This window comes from Suricata suricatta, chromosome 8, assembly GCF_006229205.1.
Source record: "Suricata suricatta isolate VVHF042 chromosome 8, meerkat_22Aug2017_6uvM2_HiC, whole genome shotgun sequence".
Lineage (NCBI taxonomy): Eukaryota > Metazoa > Chordata > Mammalia > Carnivora > Herpestidae > Suricata > Suricata suricatta.
In genome coordinates, this window is record NC_043707.1 from 100917403 (window position 1) to 100942350 (window position 24948).

Sequence of the window (24948 nt, forward strand, 5' to 3'; positions counted from 1 at the left end):
ACCTTCCTTCTGTATCTGCTCTCTGTTGGTGATTGTTGAGGTGCATGGGTTTTATATACCATCTTTGTGATACTCCCAAATTTAAATCTTTGGCCAAACCTCTTTCCTGAAGTCTATAGTTGTATCTCCAACTGCCTATATAATGTCTCTACTTAGATGTCTAAGAGATGTCTTTTTTAAAATGTTTATTTATTTAGAGAGAGAGAGCCTGCATGCACGTGCATGAGCAGGAGAGGGGCAGGGAGACTGGGGGAGAGAGAATCATAAGCAGGCACCACACTGCCAGCACAGAGCCTGACACAGGGCTCGATCTCATGAAGTGTGAGGTCATGACCTGAGCTGAAACTGAGAGTCAGAGTCTTAACCACCTGAGCTACCCAGGCTCCCTTCTAACAGTTGTCTTCAAACTTAACATGCCCGAAACTGGACTCCTGGACTTTCTCTTGCTCCACATGGAGTTTTTGCATCAGTTGATAGCACTCCATACTTTCAGTTACTCAGTCAGAAGCCTTGAAATCATCCTTTACTTCTCTCTTTTATACCTCATATCAAGTCTGGTCAGGAAATTCTGTCATATCTTCTTCAAAATATTTTCAGAATTTGACGACTTCTCAGTACCTCCACCGTAAACCACGGGTTTTAGCCACCGTCATCTTTGGCTTGGATTATCACTATGGCCTTATAATGAGTTTCCCTGCATACACCATTTCTCTATACAATTGGCCCTTGAATAACATGGATTTGAACTGTGCAGGTCCACTTATATGTGGATTTTCTTTATATAAAGTATAGTACTGTAAATGTGATTTCCTTGTAATTTTTTTAACATTTTTTTTCTAGCTTACTTTATTGTAGAATGCAGTAAATAAATGTAACATACAGAATATATGTTAATTGACTATGTTATCAGTAAGCCATTTGGTCAAGAGCAGGCTATTAGTTGGGCACCTGGATGGCTCAGCAATTTAAGCATCAACTCTTGATTTTGGCTCAGGTCATGAGTACACAGTTCATGGGATTGAGCCCCATATTGGGCCTGGCACTGACAGTGCAGAGCCTGCTTGGGATTCTCTCTCTCCCTCTGTCTCACTCACTTCCCCTCCCTAGCTTGTACTCTCTTTCTCTCTCTCTCTGTCTCAAAATAAACAAACATTAAAAAAAAAAAAAAAGAATAGAGTAGACTTAGACCACTTTACAAATGTTAAACAACAACAATAACCCTCCTATTAGTGGTTAAATTTTGGGGGAATCAGAAGTTATAGACAGATTTTTGATTGCGTAGAGGTGGGTGTCCCTAACCCCCATGTTGTTCAAGGTCACCTGTAGTCTATTCTCAGCACATCAGTCAGAATGGTTCTTTAAAAACTTAAGTCATAGCATGTCCTCCCTCTTCTCCACACTCAAAAACCTTTCGGTTGCTCTTCATTTAATTTAGAATAAAAGCTGGAGTCTTTAGGTGAGTAGCTCTTTGTTTTCTTCTTCCCTTCTTTACCACACTAGCTTTCATGGTTTTCTTTTTAAAGCTAGTCACTCCTATTTAGTGTGTTTGGTGTATCAGTTCCCTATTCCTAGAACACTTTTCCCTCTTCTTCAAGTGATACCTTCTGAACAAGGCTATCCTGACTACTCTATTTCACTGAAACCATGTCCTGCTCCATATTCCCATACTCTTAATCCTAAACCTACCTGACTTTTTCTTACTTCCACAGCACTTTTCTTTTTCTGTAACTTGCTATGTAATTTATTTATTAAGTTGTCATTAGTGCACTAAGGCAAGGATGTTGGGTTGTTTTTTTTTTTCACGGATCTATCCCAAATGCCTGGCACATAGTAGGTACTCAATGAATAGTTGTAGAATTGAATTAGTGAATGATTGTTTCATGTCTTTATGCTCCTTAGTGGTCACTTTTAGCCAGTCTTCATCTTGCTAATTCCTTTAGAATTCAGTTATTACCTCTTTTGTTAACTGCCCCCCCTCCAATTTAGAGCCCATTTTAGCACAGAATCTTTAATTGTTAAATTGTCTCTTCCTCTTCTAATAGTCTGTGAAGGAGGACCTCATCTTATATGAGTGGCAATATGGTAGGTATAGTGATTAGCAACAAATTCAGTAGCCAGGTGGTCCTGAGTCAAATCCTTGCCCTGTAGTATCTACTTCATAGGAGTCTTAGAATTAAGTTACTACATGTGCAGCACTTAAAGGAGTGAATGATGCATGGTGACCATTATGGTTAAGCAGGAGCTTTCATTACTTTTTTAAAATCCCCAGCAAAGGACATAGTAGGTTCTAAATAAAGTTTGCCAAAAGAAGGAATTAGCTTTTGAAAGCCCATGGCATTTACTTAGACTTTTAAAGTAATTACTGCAATAAGGACCCATAGTAGTTGCTGTGCAGTGGTTTGCAACCTTGGCTGCACGTGAATCACTTAGGAGGCTTTAAAAATCTCAGCGCCTCGTACATAGCCCAGGTCCGTTAAATCAGAATCTTGGCAAGGGTATGGAAGGTAGGAATGGTTTGGAGCTCAGGTATTTAGTATACTGTAATGGCCCCAATGTGATTCTGATGTGCAGCCAAGGTTGAGAATCACTGGTTTATGGGGAAGAACATAAGATTCTAGGGAGTCCATAAACTAGGACTGTGTTCCCAGCTGGGAACCACAGACTGCTTTTTGGCAAGTTACTTCTTTTATCCCTTAGTTTTTGAAAGTTAATCTCTAAGGTCTTTTCAAACTGAAAATTCAACCATGCTGTAGTTTGTGAAGCTTAAATGAAAAGTATTTTTTCTTTTCTAGTCTCCTTTAACATTGGGAACACCAAATCAGGTATCCCTGGGACAATTATGGTTAGAGCTGCTAAAATTTTACACACTGGATTTTGCTTTGGAAGAATATGTCATATGTGTACGTATACAAGATATTTTAACAAGAGAAAACAAAAACTGGCCTAAAAGGCGAATAGCCATTGAAGGTGAGATGATATGTTATATTTCATTTGGAGAATATGTTTTTGTGTGCTACTCATCCATCATCTGTTTCTAATACAGTGCTATAAATTATACCCCTTGGCTTTATAGCACTGTATATGTCACTAGGCTGTCATATATTTTAGATAAATTCTTTATCAAGTCCCTGATAGTTCTATAGGAGTAATACTTATTTTAAGGTTTCTAGTTTATAAATACTATATTGGTTAGGATTATTAGCTTATTAACATGCCTTTATTTTTATTTTTTAGTTATGAGAAACCTCAAAAATATAGACCCATAGAAAAGTTATTCAAAAACAATCTTATAGTATTCCTCTAAGTTTTGGTCATAAAATTATGTTAAAGTATAATTTTAAAATACAGTTTTTCATTGTTATCTAATCTCATCTCTATGGAATGTGTAGGTCATTGGAGTATATATATAGAATACAGTCAGTGGTGTAATAGCATTGTAGGGGGACAGATGGCATTCTGGTGAGCATAGCATTAACTACAGAATTGTTGAGTCACTATGTTTTATACCTCAACTGTAATGTAACATTGTATGTCAGCTATCTTTCAAGAACATAAAAGTACCTCAGCTGTTTAATATGGATAAGCTAAAGATAAAAAAAGATTGATTTGAATAAAAAAATTGATGTTGACAAAAAGTTTTGTATCAAATATCAAGAATATTAAGATCTTTAGAGATGCATATTAATAGAATGGTTTTTAGAAAATTTAAATCATGCAGCATTTCACTCACTTTTATAGATAAGGGATTGAATTTCTTTCCATCATTTTAGTTTGCTTAGACTGCGTATTCTTCTGTTCCCTCGGTCCTCTTTTGGCCTTCTCTAGACCCATAAATATTAAAAAAATTTTTTTAATGTTTTATTTATATTTTTGGGAGAGAGAGAGAGAGGCAGATCATGAGTGGGGAAGGGGCAGAAAGAAAGAGAGACAGAATCTGTAGCAGGCTCCAGGCTCTAAGCTGTCAACACAGAGCCCGACATGGGGTTCAAACCCATGAACTCCAGAATCATGACCTGAGCCAAAGTTGGAAGTTTAACCAACTGGGCCACCCAGGCACCCTGACCTACAAATATTTTTTTAAAGTTATTAAGGAAAATATTAATAATATTAATATATTATTTGTTTTTGAGAAAGAGAGAGCAAGCAGGAGAGGGGAAGGGAGAGGAGAGAGAGAATCCCAAGCAGACTTAATCTCTAAGTGTAGAGCCTGATGTGGGCTCTATGTCATGAACCATGAGATCATGCATTACCTGAGCCAAAATCAAGAATTGGAGGCTTAACCAACCAAGCCACCCAGTCACCCCTAAACCCACAAATATTCTTGTATACTCCAACAGTTACTCACATCTTATACACCTACATACAGTAAATAAATGAGCTCTGAAGCCTGTAATTATCACAATTTGTTTTCTCTTGTCTTTTTCCTTTTCTACAAGGGGCATAAAGACCAGGAAAGGCTTTTCGGTTTAGAGAGCAGCCTGTGGACTTAGATAACAGCAAAAGTAACAGATGCCCAAACCTGTTATCAATTTCAAGCCTATCCTGTTAATCCTTTTACTCAATGATCTTCAACAGTAGAGAAAATATGCATTGTCTTTTGAGTGTCATCCAGTTACTCTTTTTTTCTGGGACATATTTGTATTCAGGCTTATAAAATCCAAAAACCCATAAGCATTTTCAAAATTTTTTATATTTTCTTAATAATGAAGATGTAGTTGATACAAGTCTTCAGCATACCCATTTTAGACCGGATTAAAATTAAAAAAAATTTTTTTTTGAAAGAGCATGGGTGAGTAGGGGAAGAGTAGGGAAAGGGCAGATCAAAAGAGAGAATCTTAAGCAGGCTCCATGCCCAGCCTCCACAGGGCTTAATCTTACATGATCAAGACCTCAACTGAAATCTAAGAGTTGGAAACTTAACCAACTGAGCTACTCAGGCACCCCGAAATCAGTATTTTGTAACTTGAAGCTTTGAGAGTTTTAGGTTGTCTTTTATTTAAGTTGCAAGGAGCGTGTAGCTAAAGAATACTATGACAAGAAATGAAAATTATTAGTGGGTCCTAGAGGTTTGAAAAATTTTATTCAGTAACAGTTTAGGAAGGTCTAAATGGCATGGCTTTTTCTACCAATTTTATCATTGAAATTTTGTAATTATTGGGGTGCCTGAAACAGTATGTGAGTCTTGATCTTGGGGTTGTAAGTTCGAGCCCTGTGTTGGATGTAGCAATTACTTAAATAAATTTTTAAAAATTGTGTAATTATTGAGTTGGTCTCCTTGGCCATTCTCTCATTAATTAAGAAAAAAAGTAAAGATGTTGCTCTTATATTTCTCCTACTTAGTTTGTATGAACTTTCACTTCGACCTTAGGTTAAAAAAGCTTTGGGAGAATGTACTGTGCTGACAGTATAGCAGTTTCCATTTGGGTAAGCTTGGAATTGTAGTTCGTTAATAGATACTTAGTTAATGACCATTTCCTTTTTTATTAGATCCATTTTCAGTTAAGAGGAATGTTGCACGGAGCTTAAACAGCCAGCTTGTTTACGAATACGTTGTGGAGAGATTCAGGGCAGCTTATCGGTATTTCGCCTGTCCTCAGAGGAAGGGTGGAAATAAATCTACAGTGGATTCCGTGAAAAAAGAGAAGGGGAAAATAAGCAATAAGAAACCAGTGAAGTCTGACAATATGACATCCAATTGTATTCTACGTGGAGAAAGCACAGAAAAAATAAATGCAGAAAGAGGTCAATCTGATAAATATGATGAAGTGGATCGTACATCACAGAGATGTATTACTGAAGATGACAGTTTATTGGTAAATGAGCTAGATTTGGCTGAACTTGGACAGAAATCTTCATCTCTTTCTACTAGTGGAGGCAGTGAATTAGAACCAAAATCAATTAAGAAACAAGATGATTTAGCACCCTCAGAAACTTGTTTAAAAAAGGAACTCAGCCAGTGTAATTGCATTGGTTCTAAATCCCCTGACCTAGATGAATCCACTGGTACAGACTGCCGGTCAAATATAGACACAGAGAGTTCACATCAGATTGTGAGCACTGACACATCTGCTACCTCCTGCAACTGCAAAGCTACAGAAGATGCTTCTGACTTTAATGATGATGATAACCATCCCACCCAGGAATTACATTATGTGTTTGATAAGTTTATTTTAACCTCTGGCAAGGTAGGATACTGTTTGTATACAATTTGTAGTTGTTGTATGACTATATAGTTTTTAGATTAAGAAATGTAAAAATAGCTTCTATAATGGTAGACTATTATTTTCCATTGATATTTTGGTGTATATTTTCACTTTTCCTGTCTACATTTTTTCCTATAGTTGTCTTTAAGTAATATATATAAAACCTCAAAAGGTTTCAGCACTCTTACTAGTTTGGCTTACTTAACTTTCTCATATATGAAAGGATTCATCAGATATTTTATGAATATCAGTTTGGCAAAGGCAGCAATTATTTTAAATTTTGTTTATTTTCTATGTATATGTTTATTTTTTCTTACACAAAAAAGCTGACAAGGTTTGTAAATTCTAATAGTATTTTACTTTAAAGGTATTTTGTTTTGTTTTCCCCATTAGGTGGTTGAATATACATTTTTTTAAAAGTTTTTAAAATTATTTGTATAACAGTGAGCAAGCGGGAGAAGAGCAGAGAAAGAAGTAGACAGAATCTCAAGCAGGCTCATGCTATCAGCACAGAGCCTGATACGGGGCCCAAACTCACAGACTGTGAGATCATGACCTAAGCTGAGACTGAGAGTCCAACACTTAACTGACTGAGCCACGTAGATGCCCCTGAATATAAATTTAATAAAGATAGTTGAGCAGAAGCTAAGATCGGGAACCAAAAATGTAAAGAAATCAAATTCTGTCTCTGCCACTGAGCTTTCCTTGGATATTGGGATATCATTTAGGAATTAATGGAGTCTTAACTTTTCTACTTTTTAAGTGGGATAGTCTGAACTTCAGCTTGACAAATTATAGAAAATAAAATAACCCCAATAACAAAATAAACAGTAATTACTTTGTTAATAAAAGGAAGATTTAGCTAAGTTACATTGCTTCAGATGTAGGGTACATAATTGAAGTCTTAGGACCCAAAATGAAAAAAAGATTATATAAGTCATGTGTAAACCAAGTAGAATATTTAAAAAAAAATCTAGAAAGTTATCTAGTTTTATTGTTTTATCAAGAATTATTGACAAGCTTTAAAATTTTTGACCTAATTACCAAGAATATGTCTATTGCATTTTTTGGGGGGGGGTTGCTGTATTTCGTACATATGGGCTGTAGAAAGGATGGATTAAATGGCAGGCTTTTAGAAAAGCCTCTTAATTATATAACTGCAGTGTATACTAAAAAAAACCCCATTTTTTAATGTTTGTTTATTCTTTGAGAAAGAGCGAGAGAGACTAAGCATGAATGGGAGAAGGGCAGAGGGAGAGAGGGGGACACAGAATCTGAAACAGGCTCCAGGCTCTGAGCCCAATGTGGGACTTTAACTCATAAACCTCGAGATCATGTCCTAAGCCAAAGTTGGATGCTTAACTGACTGAGCCACCCAGGCACCCCATATACTTCGTATACCCCTTGGAAATTTATCTTTTTCTTTAAATGTTTATTTATTTTAATGTTTTATTTTATTTTTGAGAAAGAGAGTGTGAGCAGAGGAGGGGCAGACAAGGAAAGAGATAGATACATTTGGAAGCAAGCTCCAGGCTCTGAGTTGTCAGCACAGAGTCTGATGTGGGGCTCAAACTCATGAGCAGTGAGATCATGACCTGAGCTGAAGTCAGGTGTTTAACCGATTGAGCCACCTAGGTGCCTTATTTTGGAAACTTATTTTAAGATAACTGTTTCTCCAATTAAAAATGTTTTTCTAGTTATATATAAGATTTTTCTAGTATTCTCTGATAAATATGTCTTTTAAAAAGTTTTGGAAAGCTAAGTGAAATTCCCATGGTACCATTAATTAGCCTATAGCACAGCGTTGAGGAAGTAGATTTTGTGTATAATTTGCATCAGAGTTCATGGCTATGTAAATGTCTAAGCTAATCCTGGAGGATGAAGCTTTCTGTGATTACAGTAAAGAAAGGAGTAGTGCTCTTCCTTCGCTATGTGTTTTGTTTAGGTAGTTGAGATACATTTTTCTGTTTTAACTGCCTGTCTGGTAGTCTACTGGAATACACTTCATTTCATTATTTTATTTTACTTTTTTTTTTTATTTAAAAAATTTTTAATGTTTATTTTGAGAGAGATTGAGACAGTGAGAGGGGGAGGGGCAGAGAGACAGGGAGAGAGAGAATCCCAAGCAGGCTTCCACACCAACACAGCCCGATGTGGGGGTCAAGCTCCTGAAATCATGCAATCATGACCTGAGCTGAAACCAAGAGTTGGATGCCTAACTGAGCTATCCAGGCACCCCACCATTGGAATACATTTTATTTTTTAATTTATTAATTCATTTTTTAAAAAACATTTTATTAATTTTTGAGACAGAGACAGTGTGATCAGGGGTGGGGCAGAGAGAGAGAGGGAGGCACAGAATCTGAAGCAGGTTCTAGGCTCTGAGCTGTCAGCACAGAGCCTGATTCAGGGCTTGAACCCACAAACTGTGAGATCATGACCTGAGCCAAAGTTGGACCCCCAATCGAGCCACCCAGGTGCCCCTGGAATATAGAGTTTGCAGTTAACTTTGTGGCTATTGTATAAGAGTTATTCCTTATATGAAGTAAAGTTATTTTTTAGACTTCAGCCCTACAGTTTGGTTTCTTGAGTACCAAAATCTTTTTCTTTTTCTTTTTTTCTTCTCCTTTTTCCTTTTCCTTTTTTCTTTTTCTTTCTTTTTTCTTTTTTTCTTCCTTCCTCCCTCCCTCCCTCCCTTCCTTCTTCCTTCCTTCCTTCCTTCTTTCTTTCCTTCCTTCCACTCTCTCTCTCCTCCCTTCCTTCCTTCTTTCCTTTATTTGAAATTTCATTATAATCTAGATTATTAATGATTTTAGTAGGTTAAAATAATGCACAGATTTCATCTTGGGAGCTGACCAAAATGTTTGCATTAACCCATACGTATTTCCTCTTTCAGGAATTTCCTGTGTCTTACATATTTGGGTAAATCTAATCTTGATACTACGATTTTAATGGGGAAGAATAATTAAAGTGGTTGGCTCAAAAATGTGTTTTTTACATTTAATGGTGCATTTTATTTATATGCTTTTTTTTTTTTTAATCTCCTGAAAGCACAGGTTATCAGAATTGAGTTACATAGAAGAGTCTTTTTGGACCTGCTTTCTAAGTGGTGATGAAGTCCCTCAATAATTTATTAGATTATTAGATTATTTTTTTGCTTTTGTATAGCCACCAACGATAGTATGCAGCATCTGCAAAAAAGATGGCCATTCAAAAAATGATTGTCCAGAAGATTTCAGGAAAATTGATCTAAAACCTCTACCACCAATGACAAATCGATTTCGGGAAATACTTGATTTAGTATGTAAAAGATGTTTTGGTAAGTCTTTTATTACTAGAGCTATTGTGAATAGATTCTTTCTTAGATTTTGAATATATATTTACTTATTTAAAAACAGTTTGCTTCTGTTCTGTTTTGGTAAAGGAAAGGTTATTTAATAATTTAGAGACCCAACAGCAGATATTTACTAAATGCACAGTGCTGTGGTAAATGCTAGAGGGTATACAGAGTCCATTATGTGTTGCTTTTAAAGGACTTAGACTCTGGATCTGTGCTGTCTAATGTGGTAGTCACTATTTAAGTTAATTAAAATAAAATTAAAAATTAAGTTCCTCATTTTCAGTAGCCACAGCCTAAGTAGTGAGTAGTTTACATGTAGCTAGTGACTGCTGAATTGGATAGGCCAGTTAGAGAATATTTCCATCATTGCAATACTCTTGCATAGTTCTCTAGATGGATGTATGATATGTATAAAAATTGCCATATTTGGGAGCAGAATGTATTACGTGCTGTAGTAGTAGTAAACAAAATGCAGTGAAAACACAATTTTAATTGGGGTAGAACCAGGAATTGGAATTAATGATGTGGCATTTGAGATGGACCTTGAACTCCTTTTTCAGATCTAGGAGATTATGCACAGAAATGTAGGGTGTATAATTTCTTTGGGAGAATAATTGCTTTAGGTTTGGTAGAGTATAAGAAAGATAATAGAGGGAGATAAGGTATAAAGATATTTTGGGAAAAACCTTAACATAATTTTAGTACAAACACTTATGGTGTACCTGGGATGAACCTTCACTCGCAAATATTTTTTTAAATTACTTGCTATGCCCCAGATAAAATTTCTGATGTCATAACATTTAGTTCCCCATTGTAATACCTCCTACTTATTTCCTATCCCAACCTTTTGCCAGGCAACCACTTACCTGCTTTTAATTGCTATACATTGATTCTCTAGAGTTCTATATAAATAGAATCACATAGAATGCACTCTTTTTTGAGTTGGGGTCCTGGCCTCTTTCAGTTAGCATAATTATTTTGAGATTCTTCCATGTTATGTATGTAAATGGTTCATTCATTTTTATTGCTGAGTTGTTTTCCATTATATGGAAGTGCCACAATTTGTGTACCATCTACCTGTTGATACATATTTGACTCATTTCTCAGTTTTGATTGTTATAAATAAAACTGCTCTGTACATCTATCTATGTGTAGGTCTGGAAATGGATATACACTTTAATTTCTCTTGGGTAACATCAAGGAGTTGAAAAGCTGGATTGTGGCACATTTTTCCAGCAGCTTTATTAAGATATGATATATTACATTTGTTTTTATTTATTCATCCATTTATATATCTTTATATGAATTCATGGATATTTTATACCTTGGGCTATCATCTAATACTACTTTATTTTTTTGCTTAAATTGTTCTGGATTTGGCCTTTGGGAATTCTTTCAGTTGGTTCCTGTGACTTATACTCCCATTAGTGTGTGTGGATTTTTGTATGCTTGTTTGTTTGTTTTAAGCACTTCCTTACTTTCGGGCACTACAAGATGTTCCAGGCTCATCATGTATGTTTTCTGCCTCAGTCCTAGAATTAAATACTTCTCCATAGAGCCTTGGTTCCTTTTATTGGAGAATGGTATTAGAAACCAAGATCTGGAGGCTAGCATGCTCACTAATATTGGGTATTGTTGCTTCTAGGGCCTCTCGGAGCAAGAAAATTTCTATATGTGACCATCTTATATTAAGTTAAACATGACTTTTGTACTGATGTCTCCAACTTGAATACATTACTCCATGGCTCATTCAAGGCTCTTCTTTCTGCTTATCTGTGAATTTCCCACTCCAACAGTGAAAAAGCTGGCCCCCATCATTGGCTACACATTTATTCAATTGTTCTGTTTAAGTATACCTGTATAACATTATCAGAACTGTTATCTAATACCCCTAAGGGAAATAGCTTTATCAGCTATAGTACTTATGCATAGTCCTTTTGTCCTTAGTCTTACAGTGAACAGTGTGTTTCACTTTGAGTGAAGTTGTCTTACACATGTAGATTCTTTTGTTACAGCCTGTATTCCATCCTAAGATTCCCCAACCACCTAGGTGATATTTTTAAATTTTGCATACTGTACTGTTCACTCTTTAATACTGCAAAGTTCTGTGGATTTTGACAAGTGCATTGTATCCTGTATTACTATTGTGGTATCATACAGAATAGTTTCACCATGTTAATAATAATAATAAATCACCTGTAATTCAGCTACAGGTATACCTCAGAGATTTTGTGGGTTGGGTTCCAGACAACCACAGTGAAATGAATATTGCAGTAAAGTGAATCAAGTGCATTTTTTTTTGTTTCCCAGTGCATATAAAAGTTATGTTTATACTACTCTGTCTTCTGTTAAGTGTCCAATAGCATTGTCTCTAAAGAAGAACAATGTATATACCTTGATTAAAAAATGCCTTATTGCTAAAAATGCTAATCATCATCTGAGCTTTTGGCGAATTATAGTTGTTTGTAGAAAATCTTGCTTTAGTGTTGATGGCTGCTGACTGATCAGGGTGGCTATGACAGTTTCTAAAACAAGATAGCAATGAAGTTTGCCACATTAACTCTTCCTGTCAGGAATGATTTCTTTATGGTATGTGATGCTGTTAGCTATTTTTTTTTTAATGTTTATTTATTTTTGAAGCAGGGAGGGCAGAACAAGGGAAAGAGAGAATCCCAACTAGGCTCTGTGCTGTCAGTGTAGAACCCAGTGTGGGGCCTGAATCCACGAACTGTGAGATCATGACCTGAGCCAAAGTCAGACACTTAACTGACTGAACCACCCACAGAGGCCCTTAGGTAGCTATTTTATCCATAGTAGAACTTCTTTCAAAGGTGGCATCAGGATGTGAGGGCGATCTGGCTGCGACATCTTTCACCCCATTGATCGCCAGGGTTGATTTGGCTGATCTGGCTGGCTAGGCAGGTGTCCCCTTCCTCCCTCACTGCTCCATGTGCGTCCCTCCCAAAGCCGTGCGCACGGTTGAAGAGGACGACCTTCCCCTATAGAGGAGGACCGTTCTTCAGTCCAGGGTACACGAGTAGCTGCGCTCCCCTGCTAGAACCTCCAAACAGGCTCTCAAAGGTGGAGTCCATTTCATCAACTACGTTTATCAACTTTATCAACTAATTATGTATTCTAAATCCGTTGGTGTCATTTCAACAATCTTTACAGCATCTTCAGGAGTAGCATCGATCTTAGTAAACCACTTTATTTCCTCTTCCTTTAGAAGCAATTCCTCATCCATTCAAGTTATATCATGAGATTACACCAATTCAGTCACATCTTCAGGCTCCATTTCTTATTCTAGTTCTCTTGCTCTCTGCATCACATCTGCAGTTACTTCTTCCAATAAAGCCTTGAACCCCTCAGAGTCATCCATGAGGGTTGGAATCAACTTCTTTCAAACTCCTGTTTACGTTTCTATTTTGACTTCTTCCCATGAATCACAGATGCTCTTAATGGCATCTGGAATAGTGATTTGTTTTCCAGAAGATTTTACATTTATTTTGTACAGATCTATAAGAGGAATCACTATGACAGCTATAACGTTACAAAATGGAGTTCTTTTTTTTAAGTTTTTAAATCTATTTTGAGAGAAAGAGTGAGCAGGGGAGGCACAGAGAGAGAGGGAGAGAGAATCACAAGCGGGCTCTGCACTGAACTCACAAACTATGAGATCATGACACTTAATCGACTAAGTCACCCAGGTGCCCCACAAAATGGCTTTCTTGAAGGAAAAGATTTGAAAGTTGAAATGACTCCTGATTCATGGACTGTGGAAAAATGGATGTTGGCTTAGCAAGGCATGAAAACATTAATCTTATTATAGATCTTTGCCAGAGCTCTTGGGTGCCCAGGTGCAATGTCAATGAACAGTAATATGTTGAAAGTAATCTTTTTTTTCTGCAGTAGGTCTCAACAGTGGGCTTACAATATTCAGTAAACCATGTAGCAAACAGTTGTGCTGTCATCCAGGCTTTGTTCATTTATAAAATAGTAGATTAAGGCATAGTAGATTAAGATCAAAGGTTCTAAGATTTTTAGAATGGTAAATAAACATTAGTTTCAACTTCAAGACTCCAGCTACCTGAACCCCTAACAAGACAGTTGGCCTGTCCTTTGAAGTTTTGAAAGCAGGCATCGACTTTTCCCATCTAGCTATGAAAGTCCTAGATGGTATCTTCTTCCAGTATAAGGCTGTTTTGTCTACATTGAAAATTTATTGTTTAGTATGACCACCTTCATTAATTATCTCAGCTAGATGTACTGGATCACTTGTTACTTTACCTTGCACTTTTATTTACTTCAAATGTCTCCCTCTCTCTTTTTAAATATTTTTACTTAAACACAAGTTATTGGTTTCAGGAGTAGAGTTTAAGGATTCATCACTTACATATAACACCCAGTGCTCATCACATCCCAACAAGTGCCCTCCTTAATGCCCATCACTCATTTAGCCTAGCACCCCTTTCAGTGACTCTCAGTTTGTTCTCTGTGTTTAGGAGTCTCTTATGGTTTGCTCCCTCTCTGTTTTTATCTTATTTTTCCTTCCCTTATGCTCATCTCGTTTGTTCTGATTTTTTAAAATATTTGTTTATTTTTGAGAGAGAGATAGAGAGTGCAAGTGGGGGTAGGGGCAGAGAAGGAGTGAGACACAGAATCCAAAGCAGGCTCCAGGCTCTGAGCTGTCAGCACAGAGCCTAACGTGGGGCTCGACCCCACAAACCATGAGCGTGCCCACACACATGTACATTTCACATCTTTATCCATTCATCAGTCAATGGACATGTGGGCTCTTTTTCTATAATTTGGCTATTTTTTTTATGGTTTTTATTTTTGAGAGACAGAGACAGTGTGAGCAGGGGAGGGTCAGAGAGAGAGGGAGACACAGAATCTGAAGCAGGCTCCAGGCTCTTAGCTAGCTGTCAGCACAGAGCCCGACATGGGGCTCGAACCCATGAACTGTGAGATCATGACCTGAGCCGAAGCCGGCTGCTTAACCGACTGAGCCACCCAGGTGCCCCAAATTTGGCTATTTTTATAGTATTGCTATAAACATTGGGGTGCATGTGCCCTTTGAATCAGCATTTTGGTATCCTTTGGATAAATACCTACTGGTGCTGGGTTGTAGGGTAGATCTATTTTTAATATTTTGAGGATTCTCCATACTGTTTTCTAGAGTGGCTGCACCAGTTTGCATTCCCATTCACAGTGTAAAAGTGTTCCCCTTTCTTTCTCCGCATCCTCGCCAACATCTTTTGTTTTCTGAATTGTTAATTTTAGCAATTCTTACAAGTGTGAGGTGGTATTTCATTGTGGTTTTGATTTGTATTTTCCTGATGATGAGTGATACCGAGCAGCTTTTCATGTGTCTGTTAGCCATCTGGATGTCTTCTTTGGAGAAGTGTCTGTTTATGTCTTTTGCTCATTCCTTTACTGGATTATTTGTTTTTTGGGTGTTGAATTTGATAAGGTCTTTATAGATTTTGATACTAGCCCTTTATCTGATAAGTCATTTGCAAATATCTTCTCCTATTTTTTTTGTTGCCCTGTAGTTTTGTTGATTGTTACTTTGCTGTGCAGAAGGTTTTTATAAACTGGATGAGGTCCCAGTAATTCATTTTTGCTTTTGTTTTCCTAGCCTCCAGAGACCTATCTAGTAAGAATGCTGTGGCTGAGGTCAAAAAGGTTGTTGCCTGTTTTCTCATCTAGGATTTTGATGGTTTCCTATGTTACAGTTAGGTCTTTCATTAATTTTTTAGCTTGTTTTTGTGTATGGTGTAAGAAAGTGATCCGGGTGAATTTTTCTGCATGTCACTGTTCAGTTTTCCAAACTCCGTTTGCTGAAGAGACTCTCTTTTTCCATTGGATATTCTTTCCTGCTTTGTTGAAGATTAGTTGGCCATACATTTGTGGGTCCATTTCTGGGTTCTCTGTTTCATTGATCTGTGTGTCTGTTTTTCTGCCAGTGCCATACTGTCTTGATAACAGCTTTGTAATATAGCTTGAAGTCTGGAATTATGATGCCTCTAGTTTTGATTTTCTTTTTCAACATGACTTTGGCTATTTAGGGCCTTTTATTGGTTCCATACAAATTTGAAATTGTTTGTTCTAGCTCTTCAAAGAATGCAAATGTTATTTTGATAGGGATTGCATCAAATATGTAGATTGCTTTGGGTAGTTATTGACATTTTAACACTATTTATTCTTGGGGTGCCTGGGTGGCTCAGTCGGTTAAGTGTCTGGCTTTGGCTCAGGTCATGATCTCACGGTTGGTGGGTTCAAGCCCCGCATCAGACTCTGTGCTGACAGCTAGCTCAGAGCCTGGAAGCTGCTTTGGATTCTGTATCTCCCTTTCTCTCTGACACTCCCCTGCTTGCTGTGTCTCTCTCTGTCTCTCAACAAATAAAGAACATAAAAGAATTTTTTTTAAAAACCCAATATTTATTCCTTTGATCCATGAACACAGAATGTTTTTTCATTTCTTTGTGTCGTCTAGTTTCTTTCATAAGCTTTCTAAAGTTTTCAGTGTACAGATCTTTTACCTCTTTGGTTAGGTTTATCCCTAGGTATTTTATGGGTTTTGGTGCAGTTGTAAATGGGATTGATTTCCTTGATGTCTCTTTCTGCTGATTCATTATTGGTATATGGAAATGCAACTGCTTTCTGTTAATTGATTTTATATCCTGCCACTTTGCTGAATTCATGTATTAGTTTTATCAGGTTTTTGGTTGAGTCTTTCAGGTTTTCCATGTAGAGTATCATGTCGTCTGCAAAGCATTAATGTTGACCTCTTCCTTGCTGATTTGGATGCCTTTTATTTCTTTTTGTTGTCTGATTGCTGAGGCTAGGACTTCCAGCACTGTGTTGCACAATAGTGATGAGAGTGGATGTCCCTGTCGTGTTCCTGACTTAAGGGGGAAAACTCTCAGTTTTTCCTCCTTGTGGATGTCTGTGAGTCTTTCATATATGGCCTTTATGATCTTGAGGTATGTTCTTTCTATCCCTAATTTCTTGAGGGTTTTTAATCAAGAAAGGGTGCTGTATTTTGTTCAGATTGCTTCTTTTCTTAAACCTCTTGAACCTCTGCTAGCTTCAAGCTTTTTCTTCTGCAGCTTCCTTACCTCAACTTTCATAGAATTGAAAAGAATTAGAACCTTGCTCTGGATTAGGCTTTGGCCTAAGCAAATGTTGTGGCTGGTTTTATCTCTTCAGACCCACTTACAGTCTCTCCATGTCAGTAATAAGGCTGTTTCACTTTCTTATCGTTCGTGTGTTCACTAGAGTAGCACTTTTAATTTCCTTCAGGAACTTTTCCTTTTGCATTCACAACTTGGCTGTTTGGTACAAGAGCCTAGCTTTCAGCCTATCTTGACTTTTGACATGCCTTCCTTATAAGCTTAATTATTTCTAGCTTTTGATTTAAAGTGAGAGACATGTGATTTTTTTTTTCATTTGAACCCTTAAGAGGCCATAATAAGATTATTGATTAGCCTAATTTCAATAGCATATTGTCTCAGAAAATAGAGAGCCCTGAGGAGAGGGAGAGAGATGGGGGAAATAGGTGGTCAGTGGAGCATTCAGAACACACACAACATTTATTGATTAAGATTGTCATCTTATGTGGGTGCAGTTTATGGCACCTCAAGACAATTACAATGGTAACCTCAAAGGTCACTTAACATAGATAATCATAACATATAATAATAACAGTGAAAAAGTATGAAATACTGTGAGAATTACCAAAATGTAACACAGATATAAAGTGAGCAAATGCTGTTGGAGAAAAGGCGCCTCACAGACGTGGTTAGTGCAGGGTTGCCGCAGAACTTCGTAAATATCACAGTATCTGCAAAGCGCAATAAAGCAAAGTGCAATAAATTGAGGTATGCCTGTATTTAACTTGTAACCAGAAATGCTACATTTGTTTTTAAAAGCTGAATATTAATTTAAATCCTTACAGTAAATTACTCCTTTGTTCCCATTACTGTATTAACTCTTGGGGATGAGTCTAGAGGAGGAGAGAGAAGAAAAAAGATTACTCTTAGGAATATTTGGTCTTATTTGGAAAAATAAAGTGAATATAAATGGAATACCTAGAAAACTGAATGGTTACTAGTAATTGGCAAGTGTTTTGGGGAACTAAGGAAATTCATTTAAGGAGAAGTCATTGAAGGCTGTGGTTGGGCAAAGCAGTTTATAGAGAAAATACGAATCTTGACCATGTATTTGAGGGAACTGCTAGGTTTGAATGGGCCAGGTACCTCATATAACAAGATGAGTATTGACCTAACAGGTAGGAAAAACAGCATGTTTATGGGAGAGAGCAGAATGTCTGAAGAAAACAATATTAAATAATTTGTAGAAGTAAGTATATTTTGTAGATATTTCATAGGGAATGATCATGTGAAATGTATATAGCCCTATAAAAATTATTTTTCTGCTCTCTGTCTCTTCCTTCCCTAGTAATATTTATGATTTTAAAGTCACAGAAGTTAACAAATAATGAAATTTTAAGTAAAGAGTTTAGGGTAAAAATTTAGAAGACCTTTTCAGATTCCATTTTCCTTACTGTTTTCCTTTTTCTTTTTTAGATGAGTTATCACCACCCTTTTCTGAACAACACAACAGAGAACAAATTTTAATTGGCTTGGAAAAGTTTATTCAGAAAGAATATGATGGTATGTCATATAAAATTTGAGTGTCTTTGTTATAGTAGCCACCTTGTCTGAGTTTTATTTATTTTAGAAGTGTTCATTGAATGTTATGGTTAAATACTATACCAGGTGCTGCGAATACAGTGCCAATACAAAAGGTGAAACCTGCTTTCATAAAACTTGTATTAAGAGGGATAGACAGATAGTCAACTAACAAATAGGTATATAAATTTAATATTAGGAAATAATAAATGCTAGTAAAGTACAGGAGTTAAAAGGATAGTGATGGAGTAGTTCTCTGTACTATTCAGGTAGGTCTCTTTGATAAAGTCACATTTGAAGAGAGCCATGAATAATATGAGGGAGCAAGTTATATGAATAAGGAGAGAACATTCTAGAGAGAAAGAGTAGCAAGGACAAATACTCCAAGATTGAATTATGTTTGGTATGCTTGAAGGCCATGCAGGAAGTCAGTGGGTCTGGAATGGAGTTGTGAGGTAGACTGTAACAGATAGATGAGATCTGCGAGGTAGCCTAGAGATTGAGTCATTAGGGCCTTATAGATGTTGGTAAAAGTACTTTGAATTTTGAGTGTCTAATGAGAAGCTTTTGGAAGGTTTTAACACTTAAGTGATATGATCTGAGAGAATAGAGTAAGGGTCCATAAGAGTAGAAGCAAGTGGAATATTTAGAAAGCTGTCGTAGAAGTTCAAAGGAGACCTAATAATGTTCTCAAAGAGTGATTGAAAAGTCAGATTTAGGACATATTTTGAATATAGAGCCCATAAGATTTTGCTGAAGCTTTACATGTTAGAGATGAAGGAAAAAAAAGGGAGTCAAGGATAGTTTCAAAGCTTTTACCTAAGTAGTTGGGTAGTACTATTTAACTGAGATGGCAAAAATAGTAGAAGGAATAGGTTTTGGGCATGGGGGTGAAGAATCAAGAGTTTTTAGCCAAATATTTTAGGAAAGGATAGAGTTGATTTATAATGAAATAAATTTGAATTATGATAATTGGTTATATAAGATTATATTTGCTAGTATATAACGTGCTGACCAAATCCAAGTCTGTTATATTTACCTTATGCACATTTTTATTTGCTGATGAACCTAGCTTCTTCTATGTCTCTCAGTTGCCATTGAAATTTCAAGTTGTACATCAGAATTGAATTGGAGGATTAGGTTTTGAACATATAGGATTTGTTATCTAACTGTGTAATCTACAAGAATTAATATGGAGAGAAATTCAATCCACTTAAGGCACAGCTTGTTTGCAGTGGTACCTTTTATTGACTGACACTAAATATGAAAGGATAATACTATCATAATATACATCAAATGGAATAATCACTCACTTTGGGAGGAAGATTAATTATATGTACTAAGGTGATATTTGTAAATGTACTTGAATTGTGCCCTGAAAAAACTAGTTTACTAATTTCTAAGGGGTAAATCTCTTATTATTAAACTTTACTATTGGTAGTATTGTGGAGAATGAGAAAAAGTGGATGAATTTATGAGCTAGTTATGTTGAAAGAAGCTAATGGACTTGGTGAGTGTTGGATGTAGAAGCTGAGAGAGAGTGGTGTTAAGAATACACATATTTCTGATGTGGGCAATTGGGTAGATAAAAATGCTATTTGCTGAGAATAGAGATAGGAGCAATAGTAGGTTTGAGGTAAAGTTGAAGGTTCAGTTTTGACTTGTTGAATTTACGATGTCTGTAAAAAATGTAAACAGCAGTTAGAAACATGGGTGTGGGAACTTGGGCAAAAGATCTGGGCTTTTGATGAATGTTTTGGAATTTCTCAGTATATCTGGCAATGGAAGGTAATTTAAGCTGTCAAAGTAGACAAGATCATCTTGTATTAGTCCGTTAGTAGGTAATAGAAGACTCCTCTTTCCTGCGAATTATAAAATTTTTGACTTTTGTTTTCCTTTATTTAGAAAAGGCCAGATTGTGCTTATTTGGCTCTTCTAAGAATGGATTTGGATTTCGTGATAGTGATTTGGATATTTGTATGACCCTGGAAGGCCATGAAAATGCAGAGGTAAGAGTTCGTGTTTGAAAAGAAATGTGGAAGTTTTTTTTCTTTCAGTGGTGAATATATTTTAAATTATGTATATAGTGTTGATCAAAAATGTATGGTACCTTACTTTGTTTAAATATATTAGCAATAGTAGCATTTGAAATGTAAAAGCACTTAGCACTGTCATTTTAGCAAATTTCTAAATAACTAAACTTACTGTTTTCAGTAATTTTATATCATGAAAACAATGTCACTGTGAATTAAAAGTGCTTTGTAATGAATTTTTAGAAAAGGTTAATATATCATAGAGTTGTAGTTTTTTCCACTGTGGGAAGCTGGTGCTTCACTAGTAGTGAACATTGATCTCACTTCCTCTGTCCTTTCATATCTCTTCCATTAAGTGATGTCTTTTTATCACTAAAGATAGAAAATAAAGGTGAGCATCTAATTTATAAATAGGTTGTGTTGTACAAGTTAATTAGAATTTTTGAGCAATTAGACGACATTTTTTTCCCATAAAACACTATTACAAATGTTGCTTTCTAGGATAGCTTTCAGAAACGCATTTTTGGTGGGAAGGGGAACTAACAGTTATTGAGGCCTCATTTCATTCTTAAAACCACTTCGAGGTAGATAATTTCCCCCATTTTACAGATGAGGAAACTGAGGCTTTGAGAGATATACTGACTTGCCCAAGTTCACACAGCTAGTAAATGTTCGAGCCGGGATTCGTACCCAGGTCTGTCTGACTCCACAGTTCATGCTCTTTCCATTGTATCTCACTGCTTCTCTGTAATTTATTTAACCCATAATGTAGCTGAAATTTAGTACTAATAGTACTGTAGAACCTAACCACTACTTTTGGAGTTTCACTGTGATATGCCAGGAGCAGACCTTCCCCCAGAGCAGTCTCAGCAGTCAGAGTGGGTACTTGTGCTTTTCTTCTTCGTCTATCAGCCTTCAGTAATGGGGACAGGATTGTCCCAGCCCCAGTAAAGAAAGGGATCAATTGGACAGGGAAGTATCCCAGGCTTTCCTAGTAGCCACTAAGAAGGAGGGAATCCTTATAGTAGCTCATTCCTTTACAAATATACCTGTTGAAATTGATGTTTCAAAATCAGGGACTGCTTGCAAGATTGGGGTGTGGCCAAGCTTCTGGCATCTGTAGTGGTGTCAGTATAGACTGTAATTATAAAAGAACTCAGCAGAATAGTGTACCTATGGGTTTTTGAAAATTTTTTCAAGAGGTGATTTTTAAATTGTTAGAATCAGTAAAGATGGCAGAACCGTAGTAAAGATGGCAGAGTAAACATGTCTGGTTGATCCTTGTTTCTGGCCCTAAGAAACTGCTTCTGGTATTAACATCTTATTCTTCTTTTTCCTTTTAATTAGTTAATTTTTTTAGGGAGAGAGCTTGCATGTGTGCACACATGAGTAGGGGAGGGGCAGGAAGGAGAGGGAGAGAGAGATTCTCAAGCAAGCTCCATGTCCAGTGCAGAGACAGTTGCAGGGCTCTGTCTCATGACTGTGAGATCATGACCTGAGCAGAAATTGGAGTTGATGCTTAACCGATCAAGCCATGCAGGCTTCCCTTAATTTCATATTCTTTAAAAAATGGAAAAGTTGTAAATGTTTTAATTCTCCTTAACTAACTTCAACTTGGTGCCATCTACTTGGAAATAAGTTGCCCGTCTCCATTTTGAAGAGTAAGAATTGAGGGAAAATGAAATAATTTTACCCAGGGAGGAGGTTATAGTTTAGATGCCTTCTATGTAAAATTTAATAATAAGACTCTAATCACTAAGGGTTTGTCTGTTATGTATGTAATCTGTGCCATTCATATTGGAAAGTTGAAACAATGAAAAAGATTAAATTTTCTTCCAGATGAGCCATAGTTGAAACTTATAATTTAGCATAAATAGTATGCTTATATAATAAAGAAAAATTATCCCTTATTATGTATTACTTAGTAACTAAAGATTCCCTTGAAATCCTCAGGTTAAGATGTAATGGCTACTGTTCTATTATAACTAAAAAGAGCATGTTAAGGATATGCAAAAGTGGTTTTAGTAGTAAGTGTGGGCACTGATGTATATACCATTCAGCCTAATCCACTTAATTTATAATGCCGTTATTGCCCTAGTCCTTATATCATGGTTATCATTGCATTTCAACTCTGTTATCTCTGGTTTTTAAAAAAATCAATATATTTCAGTTTGTGGAGGTAAGAATTTTCTTGAAAAAGTAGGTGCTGTAATAATTGGATTACTTTTCCTTTCCTTATCAACATAATAATAATAATAATAAATAGCTCACAGATTTAAAGTGCTTATTTTGTGCTAAGCATGCTGCTGAATGCTTTACATACATGTCTTGTATAATCCTTCCAACTACTTGATAGGGCAGGTATTTATCTTTATTTTGATTTTATAGTATGAGGCTCCAAGGGGTTAAGGATTCACAGTCACACAACCAGTTAATACTTAGTAGAAGATTGAATCAGGTTTGTCTAAATTCAGAGCCTATGTTCTTAATCACTGTACTGTTTTACCTTCACCATATCCATCCTTAGTTATGTATTCACATATTTGAAAACATTATTCTCCTATAGTGCTTCTCACACGTTAATGTGGATGTGAATTACCCGGGAATCTTGTTAAAATTCAGATTATGATTCACTAGATTGGGGTGGGCCTTGAGATTCTGCCTCTCTGTCAAGTTTCCAGTTGATGCTGATACTGCAGGCCTGTAGACCACATACTTTGAGTAGCAAGGGTATATATAGAGTTTATAGCTTAGATGGAGATTTGAAATGCTAGTATTAAATGCCTCATTATAGTAGAATTTGCACAAGGTCAAATTGAGTTAGACAGACTTCATTGTTTGTTTCTTTTGTTTTTTAGAAATTAAACTGTAAGGAAATAATTGAAAATTTGGCAAAAATTCTTAAGAGACATCCAGGTATGAACTTAAATTATAGCTTTAAAACAAAACACTTTTTGGCTTTATGAAAAGTATTTAACCTCATGAAATTTTTGTGTTTGTTTGAAATCAGGTTTAAGAAACATTTTGCCTATTACTACTGCCAAAGTGCCTATAGTAAAATTTGAACATAGACGAAGTGGTTTAGAAGGCGATATTAGTTTATATAATACATTGGTAAGTTTCTCTTTCTGTATAGACCCAGGTATTTGTACTTTTAAAAGTCTACAGATCACTGATCATATATTTATGTTTAGAGGTTTCAACTGTATTATAAGACAAAAATATTTTTATGAATCATCTTGATATTTCCCTCATATTGAAGATTAGTTTTTGATTCATTTACAGGTATTTTAAATTTTTGCAATTATATATTTTATTTGGAGTGTATTATATCTTTTTATCTGATTTCTAAGTTTAAAATTAATAAATTTGAAATCCTTTCCAATGTGTAATTGTTTTTCAGGCTCAACATAACACAAGAATGCTAGCTACTTATGCAGCTATTGATCCTAGAGTACAATATTTGGGATATACTATGAAAGTGTTTGCAAAGGTATTTATTAAATAGTTAATGATCTGCTTTGTTAAAATATTCATGGTAGTTAAAATGATACATACTGATGTTATACTTGTGAAAAATATCTTCTCAGTTTTACTTATTTGAGCTTTTATTTTACTATTATTTTAAATGTGTATTTGTTTTCAGTTTATTTATTTTGTATGAGAGAGAGTATGAATGAGTGGAGGAGAGACAGAGAGAGAGGGAGAAAGAATCCAAGCAGGTGCCATGGTGTCAGTGCAATGCAGAGCTCAATGTGGGACTCAGTTCCACAAACCATGAATTCATGACCTGAGCCAAAATTAAGAGGTGGATGCTTAACTAGCTGAGCACCCAGATGCCCCTGTTTATTTATTTATTTGGACAGAGAGAGAGGACATGTGTATGTGCTCACACTTGCATGTAGCAAGGTGGGAGCAGAGATGAGAGGAAGAGAGAGAATTCTAAGCAGGATCCACACTGTCAGTACAGAGCCAGATGCAGGGCTTGAACTCATGACTGAGCCGAAATCAAGAGTTAGATGCCCAACTGGCAGAGTCACCCAGGCACCTCTTACTTACCTGAGCTCTTAAAAGGGAAGCACTCAGTATTAAATGGTTTAAGTTTATACCTATTAGGTAGGGTGATTCTTTTTAGTTTTTTCCTGTGTGTGCTTCAGTCCTATGCGCAACACTTGAGTAAATTCCTTGGTAGTAAAATTTTTCAGTGCACTAAAGACTTTTAGCCCCAGATCTGGGAGTTGGCATATCATCTTAGGTAAGAATCTCTGAGTTAGGAAATCTGAGATTTGGGTTTAGTCATAAATTTTTCTGTCCAAGAAAGCAAAACAGTACCAAAAACTGTTGTGCTTCTTCTGTTATAACACTTATAACTGAATTCTATTTTCTTGTTTTTCACTAAGTGTGCAAACTCTATGAAGATGGAGACCTGTCTACCCAGTTTAGTGTACCTGTTTTATGGTAGCTGCTCAGTAAACAGTTAATTTTGTTAATGTGTGGTAGAAGACTTCTAGTAGTGGAGTGACTTGGTCACATTTTCATTTAGTAAAATCTGCTCTTCCAACAGGAGGACATATTTGTTTAGATATTCCTTTACCATGTCTTTGGGGACAGAGGTCATCTTAGAAAAGAATGGTGGGATGCCTGGGTGGCTCAGTCAGTTAAACGTCTGGCTT

General features: G+C 36.2%; 1 protein-coding gene across 10 annotated transcripts in view; it reads left to right on the forward strand.

Annotated features, from left to right (window-relative positions):
* The window catches only part of TUT4 (terminal uridylyl transferase 4), a 221715-nt gene that overhangs the window by 168017 nt on the left and 28750 nt on the right, over positions 1-24948 (forward strand). For all 10 annotated transcript variants that reach the window (XM_029946134.1, XM_029946143.1, XM_029946133.1 and 7 more), the window contains 8 exons: positions 2793-2967; positions 5488-6185; positions 9372-9522; positions 18138-18224; positions 20148-20251; positions 23134-23191; positions 23286-23389; positions 23679-23768. In XM_029946134.1, the coding sequence (XP_029801994.1) occupies positions 2793-2967; positions 5488-6185; positions 9372-9522; positions 18138-18224; positions 20148-20251; positions 23134-23191; positions 23286-23389; positions 23679-23768 (1467 nt within the window). The remainder of the gene's footprint in view (positions 1-2792; positions 2968-5487; positions 6186-9371; positions 9523-18137; positions 18225-20147; positions 20252-23133; positions 23192-23285; positions 23390-23678; positions 23769-24948) is intronic.